Source organism: Amblyomma maculatum, chromosome 2 (assembly GCF_055883805.1).
Source record: "Amblyomma maculatum isolate TAMU_Amacu chromosome 2, ASM5588380v1, whole genome shotgun sequence".
In the NCBI taxonomy this organism is placed as follows: Eukaryota; Metazoa; Arthropoda; class Arachnida; order Ixodida; family Ixodidae; genus Amblyomma; species Amblyomma maculatum.
Genome location: NC_139345.1, coordinates 61,046,811 through 61,062,518, shown reverse-complemented (window position 1 = coordinate 61,062,518; position 15,708 = coordinate 61,046,811). Strand labels below are relative to the sequence as shown.

At 44.0% G+C, this 15,708-nt stretch overlaps 1 protein-coding gene across 2 annotated transcripts in view; it reads left to right on the top strand.

Annotated features, from left to right (window-relative positions):
- Positions 1 to 15,708, top strand: part of LRP1 (LDL receptor protein 1) — a 127,814-nt gene that overhangs the window by 68,906 nt on the left and 43,200 nt on the right. For both annotated transcript variants that reach the window (XM_084594272.1, XM_084594271.1), the window contains 10 exons: positions 734 to 874; positions 3,598 to 3,714; positions 4,156 to 4,284; positions 5,327 to 5,446; positions 6,275 to 6,397; positions 8,134 to 8,265; positions 8,591 to 8,713; positions 10,784 to 10,912; positions 12,061 to 12,269; positions 12,480 to 12,667. In XM_084594272.1, the coding sequence (XP_084450398.1) occupies positions 734 to 874; positions 3,598 to 3,714; positions 4,156 to 4,284; positions 5,327 to 5,446; positions 6,275 to 6,397; positions 8,134 to 8,265; positions 8,591 to 8,713; positions 10,784 to 10,912; positions 12,061 to 12,269; positions 12,480 to 12,667 (1,411 nt within the window). The remainder of the gene's footprint in view (positions 1 to 733; positions 875 to 3,597; positions 3,715 to 4,155; positions 4,285 to 5,326; positions 5,447 to 6,274; positions 6,398 to 8,133; positions 8,266 to 8,590; positions 8,714 to 10,783; positions 10,913 to 12,060; positions 12,270 to 12,479; positions 12,668 to 15,708) is intronic.

The following is a 15,708-nucleotide window of genomic DNA, read 5'->3' as shown; positions in this document are numbered from 1 at the left end:
ACAAGCCCCACTACAGTGAGTGCTTTAAAAAAGCAGTACTTTAAAAATGACATAAAAAGTGAGAACAAGCAAACAAGATATCTTTCCTCATAATGTGGCATCATCATATTGTTTTAGTGTGTTGTGTTCTATCCTTCTGAGTGGTACTCACTTTCACATTTCGTGGATTTAAATTGATTACTGGGAAACTGAAGCATACCTTACTTGTATTACCCAGTTTCATCACTTTTGGTAGTGTGTAGTTATAGGTCAGTACTAATGGCTTGTTTTGCAAAAAAGTGTTGGGGTTTAAGCATGGCTTGAACCTTGTGACACGAGCGAAGGCTGTGTTAAGCATGGTTATGCATAATTTGCCGCGATAGCTCCCTGCAACACCCTCTTTTCATTCCGCATTTTTTATATTTCTTTTTGGTTATAGGAAAGGAAAGGCACAGTGTCTGTCACATTTGTTTCTTTGTGCACCTGAGCCACGCCTTAAAGGGTGGAAGGTGGGAGTCAAAGCGGAGAGAGAAAGAGGTGCCATAGTAGAGTGCTATGAAGTAATTTCGACCACGTAGGGATCTTTAGGGACATCGCTTGGCTCACGGATGCCTTTTCTTTCCCTGCCACCAGCATCATATTTTTTCTTTATAGTATACTTTTAAATGGTCACCATGGAATTGTTTACTCTACTTAATAAGGTCAAAGTCACACCACCTTTTTGCAAGTCAAGCAGCCGGTCTTGTTCCTGCAGCCACGCCCCAGGTGTCCTGCCCTGCCATGTCCTTCCGCTGCCTGAATGGCCTGTGCATTCCCGACTCGTGGCGCTGTGATCGAGACATGGACTGTGAGGACGGCCAGAATGGTTCACTTAGCTCAGACGAGAAAGGCTGTGGTAAGCATACTTTGGAGTTCTGTAAAAAAAGACCTTTCTTGACATTCAGGTTTGTACATTTGAGCATTGTTGTTTATGGTGCGAGAGGAAGAGGACCACAGATTATATTCCATTTTTATTCACTGCGGGGCCACTGAAGGTTGACAGATTGGCTTGCTCAATGAGTGCATTTAGCGCTCATGTTGTTTGTTTCTTCATGTGTCCTGTACTACTCTGCTCTAAAATCTCGCTATGATCATGCAGTAATGACACTTCAAGGTGGCCATTAATTTAGGTGCAGATGTACAGTGAAGCCCCCTTTTAATAAACTGCAGACCACATGAAGGTTTATTTGCTGTATCAAGGATTTTGACGTCATGAAACCTGTGTGTAGAAGTTTAACAGTTTCTTTCACGTCAGTTGCACTGCCGTGGTGGCTTAGTAGCTAAAGGTCTCGACTGCTGAGCCTAATACCCCTGTCAGACGGTCATTTTCAAAGGCGATTGAGTCGATAGCTTTCTAGATTTTCGCGATTTTCGCCTTCTAATCGCGATTGAACTCGAAGGGGTTGTGCCGCTGCTACACGGCAAAACACGAAGGCTGTTAAAATAATTCTGGTGTTTGGTGCCAAAATTTTGTGGCGCCACTACTTTTGGTTTTGCTAAAAGAACTAAAATTTTTCTATGTATGCAAAATAAAATATAACTGTTACCTTTTTTTAGTAACTGCAGGTTTTTGGTTGTTATGAAAGGACAACTTTGCTTTTTAACGCGTTGACGTTCATACATATGTGCTTTTCATTGTGTTTGCTTTTCTCAGTGATGCAGGTTACAGTGGTAGAAAGTACAAATATAATGCGCCCTAAAAAGAGCGGTGTTGTTTTTAAGTTATTATACACACTAATATTTTGCCGCGTAAATTAAAGATATAAAATAATAACACTTGTTCATGTTTTGTATTGTAAACGCGCTGTGCGCGAGAGCGCGTGGCGCTCATCAGGTCAACGCTAGCAACCTTGCGCGAAGGCCTTCAAGATCTCGATAGAGCTCTGAGCTGTTCCGTTGACTCGATAGACTATCTACTCAATGGTCATTGAAAACGCCTGTGTGGCAGCTTTCGAAGGCCTTTGAGTCAATAGATAGTCAGTTCAAGGGCCTTCGAAATGCCCGTGTGACAGCGATATAAAAGCGAGAGTCCGATTCTGCCAGCTGCCACTGCAATGGATGATTGTTAAATAAATTTGACAATGAACCAGAACCAACTAGCCCAACAAGTACTCTGCAGTGGATGGTTTGTTTTGGCATAGGGTTTAACTTCCGAAAGCGACTTAGGCTGTGAGAGATGCCGTAGTGGAGGGCTACAGAAGTTTCATCCACCTGGGGTCTTTTAACATGCACTGGCATCGTGCAGCACACAGGCGCCTTGCTGTTCCTTCCATTGAAAAACAGCCGCCGCGGGCTGGATTTGGTGTCACATTATTGGGTACAGCAGTGGAGTGCCCTAACCACTTTGCCACCGCAGCAGGGTTGCTGCATAGGAAGCAAAAGAAAAAGTGCCCATGGACTGCACTTTGTGAGTGCATGAGAATCCCTGGTGATAAAAATTAATCCTAAATCCCCGAATAAGGTGTTCCTCGTAGCCAGATTCACTTTGGGACATTGAACCTTACATACAATACCATGTGAGTTCATCACCATGCGAGTTCGTTAACAAAGAAAAGCAGCGCTGTGGGGTTAAGGAATACAAAACTGTTTTCTGCTGTTCATTTTGGTTTATGACTTGTGAGGTAGCTGCATGTCAGGAAGAACATAATAGTGTTCACAAGGTGGCAGTATGCTCCCTCGGTTCAATTAAGTTTATCATTATAGCATATTTTACATTTGTAGGCATCCAAAATTGCCCACAGTTTGAGTAAATGGCTACAGCATGGTAACTAGCCAGGGAAAACACCTGGACAGCGAAAAATAGTCTGACGGCCTTGTTGTGTCTGACAGTTCCTTTTCGCTGTCCATTGTGTGTTTTTCTGCGCTAGTTACCATGTTGCAGCCATTTCATCAACACCAACTTGCCTGTTTCTTTCTTGAAGCAATTTTGCTGAATCCATGTTAATTAAAAAGTCTCTCACAAAATAAATTTAATGAAATCCAATCATCTTGGTACAGTTTGGACAGTGGAGGCTGGGGCATAAAATAAGGACGTTTTTTTATTTCCAGAGCCTAGCAAGGGTTTGATTTCACGCTAACAGTAGGCAGCGATAACTTTTTTTGTGCCATTCTTTTGTGAGAAGAGTTCATGAACAGTAATGTCCTGAAGTGCCACCATTCTTCAGTATGTTACATGTTTTGCATGTTTTTCTTTGACCTTTACAGTTTGCAAGCTAAAGTTTCACATTCTCACATACGGTTTCACATAACGAGCATTAAATTTAGGAATCGCACTTTTTTGTAGCTTTATTTCTTTTATTTTTGAACACAGTTTGCTCAGGTTCGCTACAGCTTTGTTTTATGCACTCAAATAAAAAGTATATTTTCATGGGCCACATGGTATTTTATTTGTATGTGCTTGAACTCTGCTAATGGGTTATGGCTGCTATTCTCCTGGTGGTGAGACAAGCTAATGTTTCAGGCTTAGTTATACCAATGGCGCCTTGGTGGTGGTTGTTTGTGGCATTGTCAGTGATGCAGCTGCTGCCTTAATGTGACCAGAAAAATTGTCACACAAGTTTTGTTCGAAACTCTCTTCAGAGTACAAGTGTGCAAGAGACCAGTTCCAGTGCTCAGACGGTGAATGCATAAGCCTTCTGAATCGCTGCGACGGCCAACCTGACTGTTCAGATGGCTCCGACGAACCTGCAGCATGCCGTGAGTCAAACCTTTTTTTCACTTGGAATGCACGGTCCCTTGTGCACTTCATCTGCTCCACTCTCTCTATGTTTCGCTGCCAGCTGCAATCCTGCTAGTTCTCGAAATGTTGTGGTGGGGCGAACCAGCACGATTACGTTTGCATGTTTTAGTTATGCACTAGTAAATAGAAATTAGTGGTGGGGGCCACTAGTCTTCAACTATGATGCTTCCGCAGTGATGGTTTTGTTTCCTCGTGTTTCATGTCACATTATTTTGAAAGAAAAACAGTGACGTGAATGCAGCTGAAAGGAGCGGCTTTCTCACTCTTAAGCATTGAAACATTACTCTTTTTGTTACGAACAGTATGTATGGGGCCTTGTGATGAATGCCCTTGTGGTACTACAGGCGTTTTGTGTGTTTGGGATGCTTACCTAAATCTGCGCTGCACGCTGCCACCAGGAATGCGCCAGTGCGGTGACCGTGAGTTCAAGTGCAACAGTACGGGCCAGTGCATCCCCAATGACTGGAAGTGTGATGGTGCTGGGGACTGCCTGGATGGCTCCGATGAGGACCCAAGCCTCAATTGCAGTGAGTTCTCCTTGTGCACACTCGAGGTGGCCTGGTTAGCTAGGGATGTTGCTCTGGTGATATGTGTTGCCGGGTTGGTGTGTGTTCTGTGTGGCTTTACCCATTATGCTTTGCACATAATGACCATGCATGTCATATTGAAACTTTTGCTCAAGTGAATTAGATTTCATTTTAAACATCCTGCATTTTTTTTTTCTTTCCTTTTTTTGTCCAATTGGTCAGCGTTCCTGCTGGCGGCATGATTCTCGTTTAGAATGCAAGGGAAGAGAAAGAAAGGCATGGAGAAAGGTAGAAAAAAAAAATTGGCTATGGTTTAGCTTTGGTTAAACCGGGTTGAATTGCATTAGCAATACCTCCATGGCTGCGCTTATGGTTCAGCATGTAGTGTACCTCATGGTGTAGCTTGAGATGTTTAGCTGAGTAAAGACATGGCACACAAATGAAAGACTAGTCCTCATTGAACGACGTCGTGACTGTGTCCGTGGTCCCCTGGCATTCACGTTACCCCTGTAGGCTACTAAGGCACGTTCAAACGGCTTGTTTAAAGCCGTATTCGGCTCGGCTGCGGCTCAAGATCAAATGTGGCCCCTCCTGGGACTATGTGACGGGTTGAAACCTGGCGCAGTATTGCTAATTCAATAAAAAAACAGCAGCAATTACAAAAACGAAGAAAGAAAAACATGGTAGCGATGTGCAACATGTACTGCCAAGAAGTTTGTGAGGATAGGCTCAATACCTTCAAGCTCTGATTTCATGACTCCCGACAACAGCGCAATAGCCTCGCGGTCTTCAGATTTTCTCATCCTTTGAACCCCTCTGGTGCCCTCTCTCAGTGATGTTCATAACTAGATCAAGTCCGGGTTATCACTGCTGCTCATTCTTTCGGAGTACACTGTAGATGCCAAAGTTCAAGCATTGTCAGGCACTGTACTGCAACAGTAATGACAGATCAGGCATTCAGAAACATAAGGAATTTTTTTGCATGCCTTAGTCTTCAGGATCTGCCTGCATTTTTAATATTTGCTCTGTTACTCTTCTGCAGCTCTTCGTCAGTGCAAAGATAATGAATTCAAATGCCTCAATCAAGTGTGCATCTTGGGAAACTTCTACTGTGATGGGGACCAGGACTGCGAGGATGGCTCAGATGAACCCAGCACCTGTGGTAAGACTTGCTAGCCATGACAGTCAACTTCTTTTGTACTAAACAAGAAAGAATGCGTATCGCACTTTTTTTGTAAATTATTAATGTGATGTGAAAGGACCAGCTGGTACCTGATGCAGGAAGTCTTTGTACCACTCTTTTTTTTTTTTCTTTTTAATGATGATTCCAAGTCTGAATTATGTAAGGAGGGCTGAGTTATGTCTAAAGTAGGAAAGAAAGATTAAAAAAGTAAACATAGTAATCCGTGCCGCGCTTAGGCTAACCCTCTGCGGGAATGCATGTGTGGTGACCCCTGTCTGTGTTTTGTAGCCATAAGCAAGCAAAGGGTTTGAGGAAATTTACTTTTATTCGTACATGCATTTTTTGCTCACGCCAAGAAGACAAGAGTTAAAGGCATGTTGAAGTTGAAGTGCGGTGAATGATTCATGCTGGTCACATCGACGTGTTGTGCGTTGATGTAAGTGTACTCAAGCGATGGTTCTGGTAGTCACTTGGATAGCATTGTTGACCATTATGATGCTGAATTCATGCATGAATTCCGGTATGGTGCTTTAAAACTCCGGTAACCATTGCAGTTGCTTAGTACAAAGTCCCCATAACTGACAAGCGGAACGTCCAGGGTCCTTGACATGCACATGTTGATATCAGAATACTGCATAAAGGAGGTGCAGTCTATGTTGATGCGATTGTAGGTAGGTGAATAACGATTTCAACGTATCATGCATCTTTAACATACCATATGCAGACATGCTCACTGTTTAGTCTGTTGCTGCAATGGGGCATAGAGAGGGATTTATCATTTTATGGCTCGCTTTCTTCGAACTTCAGAAAAGCACCGCTGCCAGAGTGATGAGTTTACCTGCAACAATGGCCGCTGTATTTCCAACCATACGGTCTGCAATGGCTGGGATGACTGCCGAGATGGCTCGGACGAAAAGCCAGACTTGTGTAGTGAGTATACCTCTGTTTGCTTCCGTGGTTTCCTCGAAAATCTGAGCCCAGGCTCCAGAAACGCGGTCTGCTTTGTCAGATGTGGCCAGTGGGGATAGGTGAGAAATTGCAAGCCTATATAATCTGCAACAGCAGGTGTTTAGCACGGAATGTTCTCTCTGTGGAGTCAGCACCCTTGTCATAAGCGGTGGTGTTTAGGCTAAGGACTGGGTATATGCAAGTAGCATCGCTGCTGCCAGACTTCCCAAAGTGAGACTCTGACATCTTGTGCATAGTTCGACCAGAACATCTCAAATGTCCCCCATAGTTCTTATTCAGTCTGTTGAGTTGCGTACAGTTGATGGTTATCGAGTTACAAAAGAAAAAAAAAAAAAAAGAGTAGGCTTGTTCAATTTTTATTTATGTGCGAAGGGGCCGTTCTGTTGGCCAAGGTAGATAAGCAAGCAGTGTCAGTGCTAAATTGAAGCCATCCAAGCAGCAGTGGGAATCCATACCCTCAAAAACGATTTCAACATGAAAGTTGAGGCAAGTTTGCTAGTGTAGAAGCCATTTCTGCGAGGACGGATGGATTTTGGTGGAGTTTTTGGCACAAAGTACAAGACTTCACCAATGTTTTGCACTCCACGTTCATCACCGTTCTTTCACAGAGCTTGTACTGGTGTGTAGGCCTCACACGGCCTGCAGCCGGCCAGTTGGCCCTGAGAAATATGGGTAACTTCATACACGTAACGTGTGAAGTACACCACGGAGGGTAGGTTGCTCACTGGTATGTCATAGAGAAGGCCTCAGGCAAATCTTATGAGTGATAAAGGTTTATTATACACTATTCCCGGCTAGTCAATCAGGCGAAATGGCCCCTGTGACCACCATGTTGGTAGGTCAAGCCTAAACACACACGAAGAGGGCATAGGGATCCCCACAAGTTGGTGCCAGAGTTTGGCTGTAAGGTTAAAGGTTTTGCATCTGTCATGCTGAATTGTTTTTCTAACTTGTTTCTGGCAAAGCTGTAAAAGCATGTACAACCGCCAAAGAACCACAGTCATAAAAAAATTGAGAAGGAAACCTTCCCCCAATCTTCATGCAAGGACTCTTCCTTCTGCTGCTCATGAAAGAAGTGATGCCAGCGGTCACCACCGGCCCCATGACTCATAACCACAGTCCTCGACTCCTGCCCCTCTCTCCCTTTTATCGCACCTGTACTTTAAAAGTTGCAAGCCAATTGACCCTGAGTCACCCCTGAAGAAGGAGCTGAGCCGGATCCAAAACTGTCAGGATTTAGAGTAAAAGAATTTTTAGATTTTTGAGAAAGTTATGGAGTTTTTGGAGATTAAAGTTAATTGGATATTTCTCTCAATTTCCTAGAATCAAATTCAACCACATGGGTAACTCTGTCAAAACATTTAGTTTTCAGAACTGCAATTGTAAAGAAAGGACTGGAACAGGCACAAGTTCTTCTGGTTGTGCTTATCAGAAGAATGCAAACCCTCGTTTTAAAGTGACATCAACACAGCAAGTGGTTAATCGAAATTGTCATTATTTACTGACCCTTAAAGGCTCGTAGGTGCCATGAATATCGGCGATAGAATAAAAAAGCAGCCTTACACATTATAGTTATGTGCTAAATGCTTTGAGATGTTTGGAGCAGCTTGGAATTCCTTTGTGTACCTGATCGTTGCTCTATGTATGCCCGACCTTGTTTAACGACTCGCTTGTTACTGTGTTGGCATTCTTTGCAGACAAACCAAGTTCCAAGGGTGCCTCCTGCCCCGATGGCAACTTTTTGTGTGCCAACAAGAACTGTGTCAACGAAAGCCTCCTGTGCAATGGAGAGAATGACTGTGGTGACTTCTCCGATGAGAATCCATGCAGTAAGTATACCTGCCTCTCTTAAATCACCAGCGTTGCTGCTTCTGTTCAGTCTTCTCAACACAAACAAGAGGGCACCAAAACCAGTGACTTGGCCACTGGTAGGATTGCTCAGTTTCATTGGTTTTTCTAGTGGTACGCCACTTTCAGGTGCCTGCTTTGGCGTAGTACATTTGCTATTAATGCTGTTACTTCTTCAGCTCAAAATGTCCATGGATTTTTTTTTATTCATTGAGCATACTTTCGGAACAGTGCTGCTTTGGTGGATGATGACGACGCTAGATTTAATCTTTGGGATGGTTTTCTTCCTTTATTTTTTTTTTCCAGACATTAATGAGTGTGAGCTGTCGATTCATGCCTGCTCACAGATTTGTGAGGATCGTCCAATAGGCTACAAATGCAGCTGTCGCCCTGGATTTCAGCCCAAGTCCGATGGCCGCATCTGTGAAGGTTAGTCGCTCATAGGATTACTCTGTGCAGTTCGAGATCGAACTGGGCAATGTGAGTTGACATTGATGTCTTTTGTAGTATTTATTAAGTGCTCGTTACGTTAGAGTCCTATTTCATTCATGGAGTAGATAAGATTGTGATACTCAGAGGCTGTTAACTGTACACTTCGCTGATGCATTCCACTGCCCCGTGGTCACAAGCTGCTATGACCACACTTTGCCGTCAGTAGAGAAAAACAGGGATGGGGGCTTGTGTTCGCCTTGAGAGTATGATGAAACAATGTTAAGGGATCCCTGTGGGTGACATTAGTAGGCTTTTTTTGCCATCGTCATCTAAAAAGCGCACTAAGTGTCATATAGCCTTACGCAATAAGGGAGTAGTATCACGTTGCATAATATGGCACACCCTCCCATTAACCAAGGCGAACAAACATGCCTTGATGATGTATGCATTTCGTGCCTGATTCACAACCCATAGTTCTGAGGTTCGTTTTTATATCCCAAATATCTGAATTTTCATTTTGCATAATTAACTTAGTTTACATGATTGCTCATTCTAAGGATAGTTTGAGTCATATGTGGAGTCATATCGATATTTTATGCAATGTCATAATGACCCCAACCGCTTCATTTCTTGCAAAGATTGCGTGAAGTTAGTACATTGTAAAAGGAGGTACTATATACGGCAGAAAAAATTCTACGGTAAATAAGCTATACTTAAGAAAGCCTTTCATAGATGAATGGAAGCCGTGCTAACACAGAAACATTTCTTTGAAGTCACTTTAGCTCGCTTCTGCTTCGGACACACATTTTTACACACATTTTTGTTCTTACAAAATAAAAGAGACCAGAATGAAAGTTGTGTGGAGAAGAGATGACCATAAACTACATTCATGCAAAAAGCTCAAGAAATCAAGGAAAAAAACACTGCCCATAATTTTATGATGAACGTATCCCATTTCATCCTGGCTTGCTCTTATGAAGGCCAGAATTCACTTGAAGGGGGTGTCACTGTTGCCAGACGACAGAGGTTTGGCACAAGCCGAGGAGAGCGTGTCTGTATGCACTGCCTGCCTCGTCGTAGCCGGGTTCAAGTGTGCATTGTTGCGAATCAGCTAACGTCACCAGTGTGGAGAAGAGATGAAGAACCTGGAGACTGGTTACGAGGAAGGAGCGAGGAAAATGTTTACGTTATTGTCACTTTCAGGTCAGAATATAGAGACAAGGTAAGCATCACAGAGGGGAGATTTTGTGTCATCCGTGAAAAAGTCCTTCACAACACACCCCTCACCAACGTTCTTAGAGACAGTTAGAAAAATGTGCGCTGCGAAGTGGGCCATAAGGATCGTCGATCTGGCGTGAATTGATCGCAAAGCGACTACAGTGCCCCTCTCTCCTGCTGCGGTAGATGGGTGAGGCGGAAATTTTAAAATAATACTAAACCTTTTTTTTTCAGCAGCGCAACGAGAAATAAAATTGCGCCTGCGTTTTTTAAACATCCTTGCACGCATGGAACGCCACCGGGTTGCAGACTCATCTCAAGCAGGCAGGTAGCAGACGACCCGCTTGATCCACATCTGCAACCTCCTTGCTTGAGACGCGTCAGTTGACACGGTGGCTTTCATATGCGTACAAAAGTGTATTTAAAAACGCACACGCAATTTTATTTTAAGTTGCATCGCTAAAAGAAGAGGGTTAGTAGTATTTTAAAATTTACGCCAGTGTACTAGCTCTATGGCCTCACCCATCTGCCGCAGCGGTGGAGAGGGGTGCTGCAGTCGCTTTGCGATCAACTCACGCCGGACCGGCTATTGTTTTGGCCCACTTCGCAGCGCGGCTTGCCAGCACAGTTTTTCAACTATCTCTATCCCTCACAAGCGGTCAAGCAAGGCGGAGTTCCCCCTCGTGTGAATGCCGCGTTACAGGCAAAGCATAAAGCATCGGTTCATTGTGACTACACTTGCACGTGGCAGCTTTGGTGTTTGTGGTTTTCTGGCACAAAAGATGTTGCAATGTTTGAGAAGCGCCTCAAAAAAGAAAAAAAATGCTCTTTGTCACTTTTCTCTCTCAGATGTGGACGAGTGCGCCACCAAGTTTCCTTGCACGCACTACTGTCGCAACACGCTCGGGTCTTACGCCTGCACGTGTGCGGACGGCTTCTTTTCCACTGACGGGGGCCGCACCTGCAAGGCAAACTCCTGTAAGTAGCGTTTCAGATGGAGCAGTTGGAAATGTGTTGCCTTTAACTGTGTTCATCCATGGCCATGACAACTTGCAATGTCTGTTGGTCATTAAAAAAACTGTCATGGGATGATTTCACTGTGGTCACAACTGTTTAAATTGTGATGTAGTCTTCAACGCGGGCCTAGTTAAAACTGTAGCTCCGCTGTGCGAGTGTGTTGTGATGTCGGTTAATATACCAACTTGCCAAAAGAAACCCGCAAAACAGTGTTTGACCTTTTGTTATACCTTGCGAAAGCTTGCTTGGCTTTCAGCAACAGTATTTTTTTCTTTAATTTCTTGCTTGATTTGCACAAACCTTTTCGATATTATTGTAAATACTATTATGACTGCTCTTACAAAATTTCGTTTTACCTCAAGAAAATCGTTTTCTATGCTGTATCATTTTCTTCTTCTTGTGAAAAGCCTGCATAATCGACAAAAAGTGGCAGAAGGCTGGTTTGACATTTGTATTATTTCTGCAGGCATGCTACGGGCTACAATTTTTTTTCCCTACAAGATTCAAGTTCTGTTTTGAGTTTTTGCTATGCATTTACCGTAGACATGTCTAGTTTGAAGGAACCAGCAAATTTGAAAAACATAAGATCTCTTGACTCGCAGTGTGGATGCAACAAAACAAACAAGGCCAAATAGATAAAGCATTCATGAAACAATCTGCTTCACAGGAGGATCGTCTAATCACAAAATCGGAATGGAGGAAAAGCCGATAGTTCGAGCATTTTCCCGATGTGCAGAGCCAATGTTGTGTCAAAACAATTTTTTTTAGAGTACTTCCTGGTGAGATTCAATGATGAAACATCAAGAAAGCATAGGAAGCAGGTCATGCAAGCAGATACAAGTGTTTTCAGAAAAGTCTGTTTCTGCTACTTTTATTTGGCTCCACTGCACAGCTTTTGTGTTACATTCATTGTACTGTGGTCGAATTCAACAAAACAATAAAAATTTCGAAATTATTTTTTGCATGCAACACAAAATGATCTGAAAATACAGCATGCTTTGAAGTTGTGTTGAAGTTATGTACTTGTATCAGTTATTTCATGCTCTACAGATAATGTTTCGTTGCCTGTAAGATGACTCTCTCTCTCTCACACACGCACACACACACAGCTGTGCGAGCCCATTTGCTGCTGTCAAATCGTTATTACATCCGGCAAGTGGACCTGCACAAAATCAGTTCGGAGATCCTGGCTCAAAACCTCACGAACTCTGTGGCTCTGGACTTTGACTCGGTTGAAGACTGCATCTACTGGTCAGAGGTTACAGCAGTGGGGAGCTCCATCAAACGAATGTGCCTCAAGGGGAAGCAGCAACATGAGGTACGGAGTTTCCACATGTTGGTAGCTACCTCATAGCAGCATTTTCCACCAGTTTTTTTTACATTGTGCTCAAAATAGGGGCATCAATGTTGTTCCTTGTTTGTGCTTTGCTACCTTTAATGGTAAAGTTTTCAGTGATTGTGCATTTTTGGGTGCTGCTAGCCTCTTTCTTTCAATTGCCATGCATCCTTCATTAACTGTGTCTTTTAGGTACTGCACTCAACAACAGTGCAAAACCCAGATGGTCTGGCTGTCGACTGGATTGGCCGTAATCTATATTGGTGTGACAAGGGCAAGGACACGATCGAAGTGTCACACTTGGATGGAAAGTTCCGCAAGGTTCTTATCAGGACTGGCCTTGAGGAACCTCGTGCCATTGTAGTGGATCCTGCTGATGGGTGAGCTTGGCTTTTTTTGTTTTTGTTTGCTTACGTTTGAAAACTTTTTACACTGCTGTTGAAACGCGCCACTAAGTGCAACATTGTTCTTGAGCCGTACTATATCTACTGGGAAGTGCATTTAAAGTATCTAAACATCAAGATAAATTTTTTTGTCTTCTCAAATTTGTGTATACAGTCGAACCCGAATATATCGAACTCGAAGGGGATCGCGAAATAGTTCGATATATCAATAATTCGATATATAAAAATCTGCTTATGACGGCACTTACGATGCTAAAAAACGATACCGTATTTTCGCGTAAGCAACCCACTTGAGTAAAAAGCGTAAAGGCCAGCTCGCTCACATGCAAGCGATTGAGTGATCTCAGGGACGAGCGGCAGCGACAGGGCGAAAAATTTCAAACTCCCTCTCGCTGCTCGAGCCACCGCAGCAGCTCTAAACTAGGTTTCTGTGTTGCCGCGGCAGAAATCGCGACCGTTTTCGCTTGCATATCGATAACGCGCGTCACTCCGTTTCGGTCGTCTCATCCACAGCTCATTTCTTGGCAGCGTGCCAAGATGCTGCGCAGCGATAACGTCGGGGCGCGTTTATCTTTTGATAGCTCCTGCGGTGGCCGGGAGCGAACTTGGCAGAGTTCCCGTGATGGCTTGATAGCACGTACAAGCCTTACAAGCCTGGTTCGATTTATCACGCCGCGCTTGGGGCGGGCGTCATGATCGCAGCAGCTGACCGCGTGCTTTCGCTGATTCATACATGCAAGGATAAACGACTCCCGCAAAAAAAAAAAAAAAAAAGCCTGCCGCTTTTTAACGTTCGAACAGCACAACAAAAGAAAGTATGACTCGCAAAAAGAAAAAAAAACACAGAGAGAGCTGCCGCTTTTTAATGTCCGCAGGCACCATAGCCACCTCAGCTGCGCGCGCGCAGAGGGTTCGCAACACGGGCTGGAGAAAGCGTCGACGCCTGTCTGAAAACGGGCTGAGCTGGCTTGGCGCATGCGTAGCGCGTGCTGAAGGAGAGAGATAGCTTGGCAAAAGGATGGGCACACCCACGCACATGGCTTGCAAACGTCATGTGTTGGCGCGCGGAAAACGATAACTGCAGATGCGCACGCCTTTGGGGAATGGTCGCGGCGCTGCCCAGACCAGCCGTCGCCGAACTGTCCCCTCTCATTCCTTCCGCGCGTGGCTTGAAAGCGGCACGCGGCAAACGACCAAGGGTGATGCGATCGTCTTTGTGGAAGGCACACTTTCCAGTGCGTGGTGCGGAGTTCGATATATCGAACGACCGGTGAAATTAAGTTCGATATATGACGCGGCTTTCCTATACTTTTACATGGGATTTTCAAGGGGATATTTCGTGAGTTCGATATAACCAAAATTCGATATATCCGGGTTCGATATAACCGGGTTCGACTGTAGTTGGTCCTAGATATATCAAAAGCCAAAGGGGATAACAATTGGTAAAAGCAGTGGCTTCCGGTAAAGCCACAACTGATTGGTTATAAGAGGTCTGATACTGTTTCCGGCACATTGAAAACGCAGTAACATCTCAATTAAAATTCGTGTACAGTTAATTTTTCACCGCGTTCAGCAGCAGTGCAGGCTATGCAAGAATCACCTTTGGTCAGGAGGGCAGGCTTCACCACATGACAGCAGTGTCGCACTGTAAATAAGCAACCCAGACCTAAGGGCGCACTCAAGCACGCCGACATTAATATCGTTCACATTTTCACTGCTAGCGCTGCCATCAGGCACCCAAGAATGTGCAGCTAACGCAGCTCCAAAGTTGAGTAGTGATTGTGGGAGTGCTATCAGGAGAGACATATTGAACGTTGCACTGAACAGGAGTTCAAGAAGCGCAAACGATACTGCTGTGCTTTGCAAGGGTTTTTCAAGAGGACATGCTGATAGCTCGATATAAGCTCTTATTTGATATGTCGGATATCGTGTGCAGCACAGATTGTAGAGGTTTGCACTTTTCGTCGTGAATTCAGGTTATTATGTATGCAATGTTTTCTCTTGCATTCAGTCCTTAGTTGCTGCTAATGCTTATTTTTCTTAGTGTTCAGCTGCCTAATAATGTTTGGTTTTTGGTCAGGTTGATTGGTTCTCATGATGCTGCTTGGGCCCATCTGATCTTCAGCTGCTTTTTGTACAAGGCTTGCTTAATTCAATTCAATTTATTTACCAGAAATTTCTGGATGGTTCCCTGGATAAAAGCGGCTCATTCAGCTTAACGAGATTTAACCCTTTGACTGGTTTTGCCGTACGGGTGCTGTGGCCGAATTCTGTCCCGCGACATTTTTGCTGTACGGGTACTGCGCTAAACGCATAGCATTTTAAAAAATTTGACACTGGGTGTGAATTTTTTATGAATATTCAACAGTCAAAGGGTTAAGGAACCAGTACAGGGCATGGCATCAGCATGCAGTACAAGATATATGGGTGTATACTGGATATCCTGTGGTCTTTTGCGCAGATCTCTTCTGAGGTGAAATATTTGAGAAACGGGTCTTGAAACCATTGATCAAAGACCCCTTTTCCCGAGCATTTCACCCCTGAAGAGCCCAGTACTAGGCTTAGGGCAATCATGTACCCATTGTGCATACTCATAGATTCATACCACAAGGCCACCGCCTTTACTCTTATAGTTACAGGTGTATGTCTAGAGGAAGCACTCTCATACAGCTGTAACTGTAAGAGGCACTTATTGCATGATGGTGTTAGGAAAATTTTGCTGCTGTAAAAAGTTTGGTCGCTTGCTGTGTCTGCTTCAGTACCATTCGTTTGCTGCTAAAGGAATACGCGCTCGTCACTTTTCATTGCCACTCAGTTCCAATGAAGTATAGCCATTAGCAAAACTGTAACTGTCAGTCACTGTACCTCCAGTTGTATGCCATTAGTAATTGTAAATTGTAAGTGCAGGTGTCCACCAAGAAGTGAGACAGGTGGTCGGAATTTCTGCTGCCCTCCACTACGACATCTCTCATAGCCTAAGTCACTTTGGGACGTTAAACCCCACAAACCAAACCTTT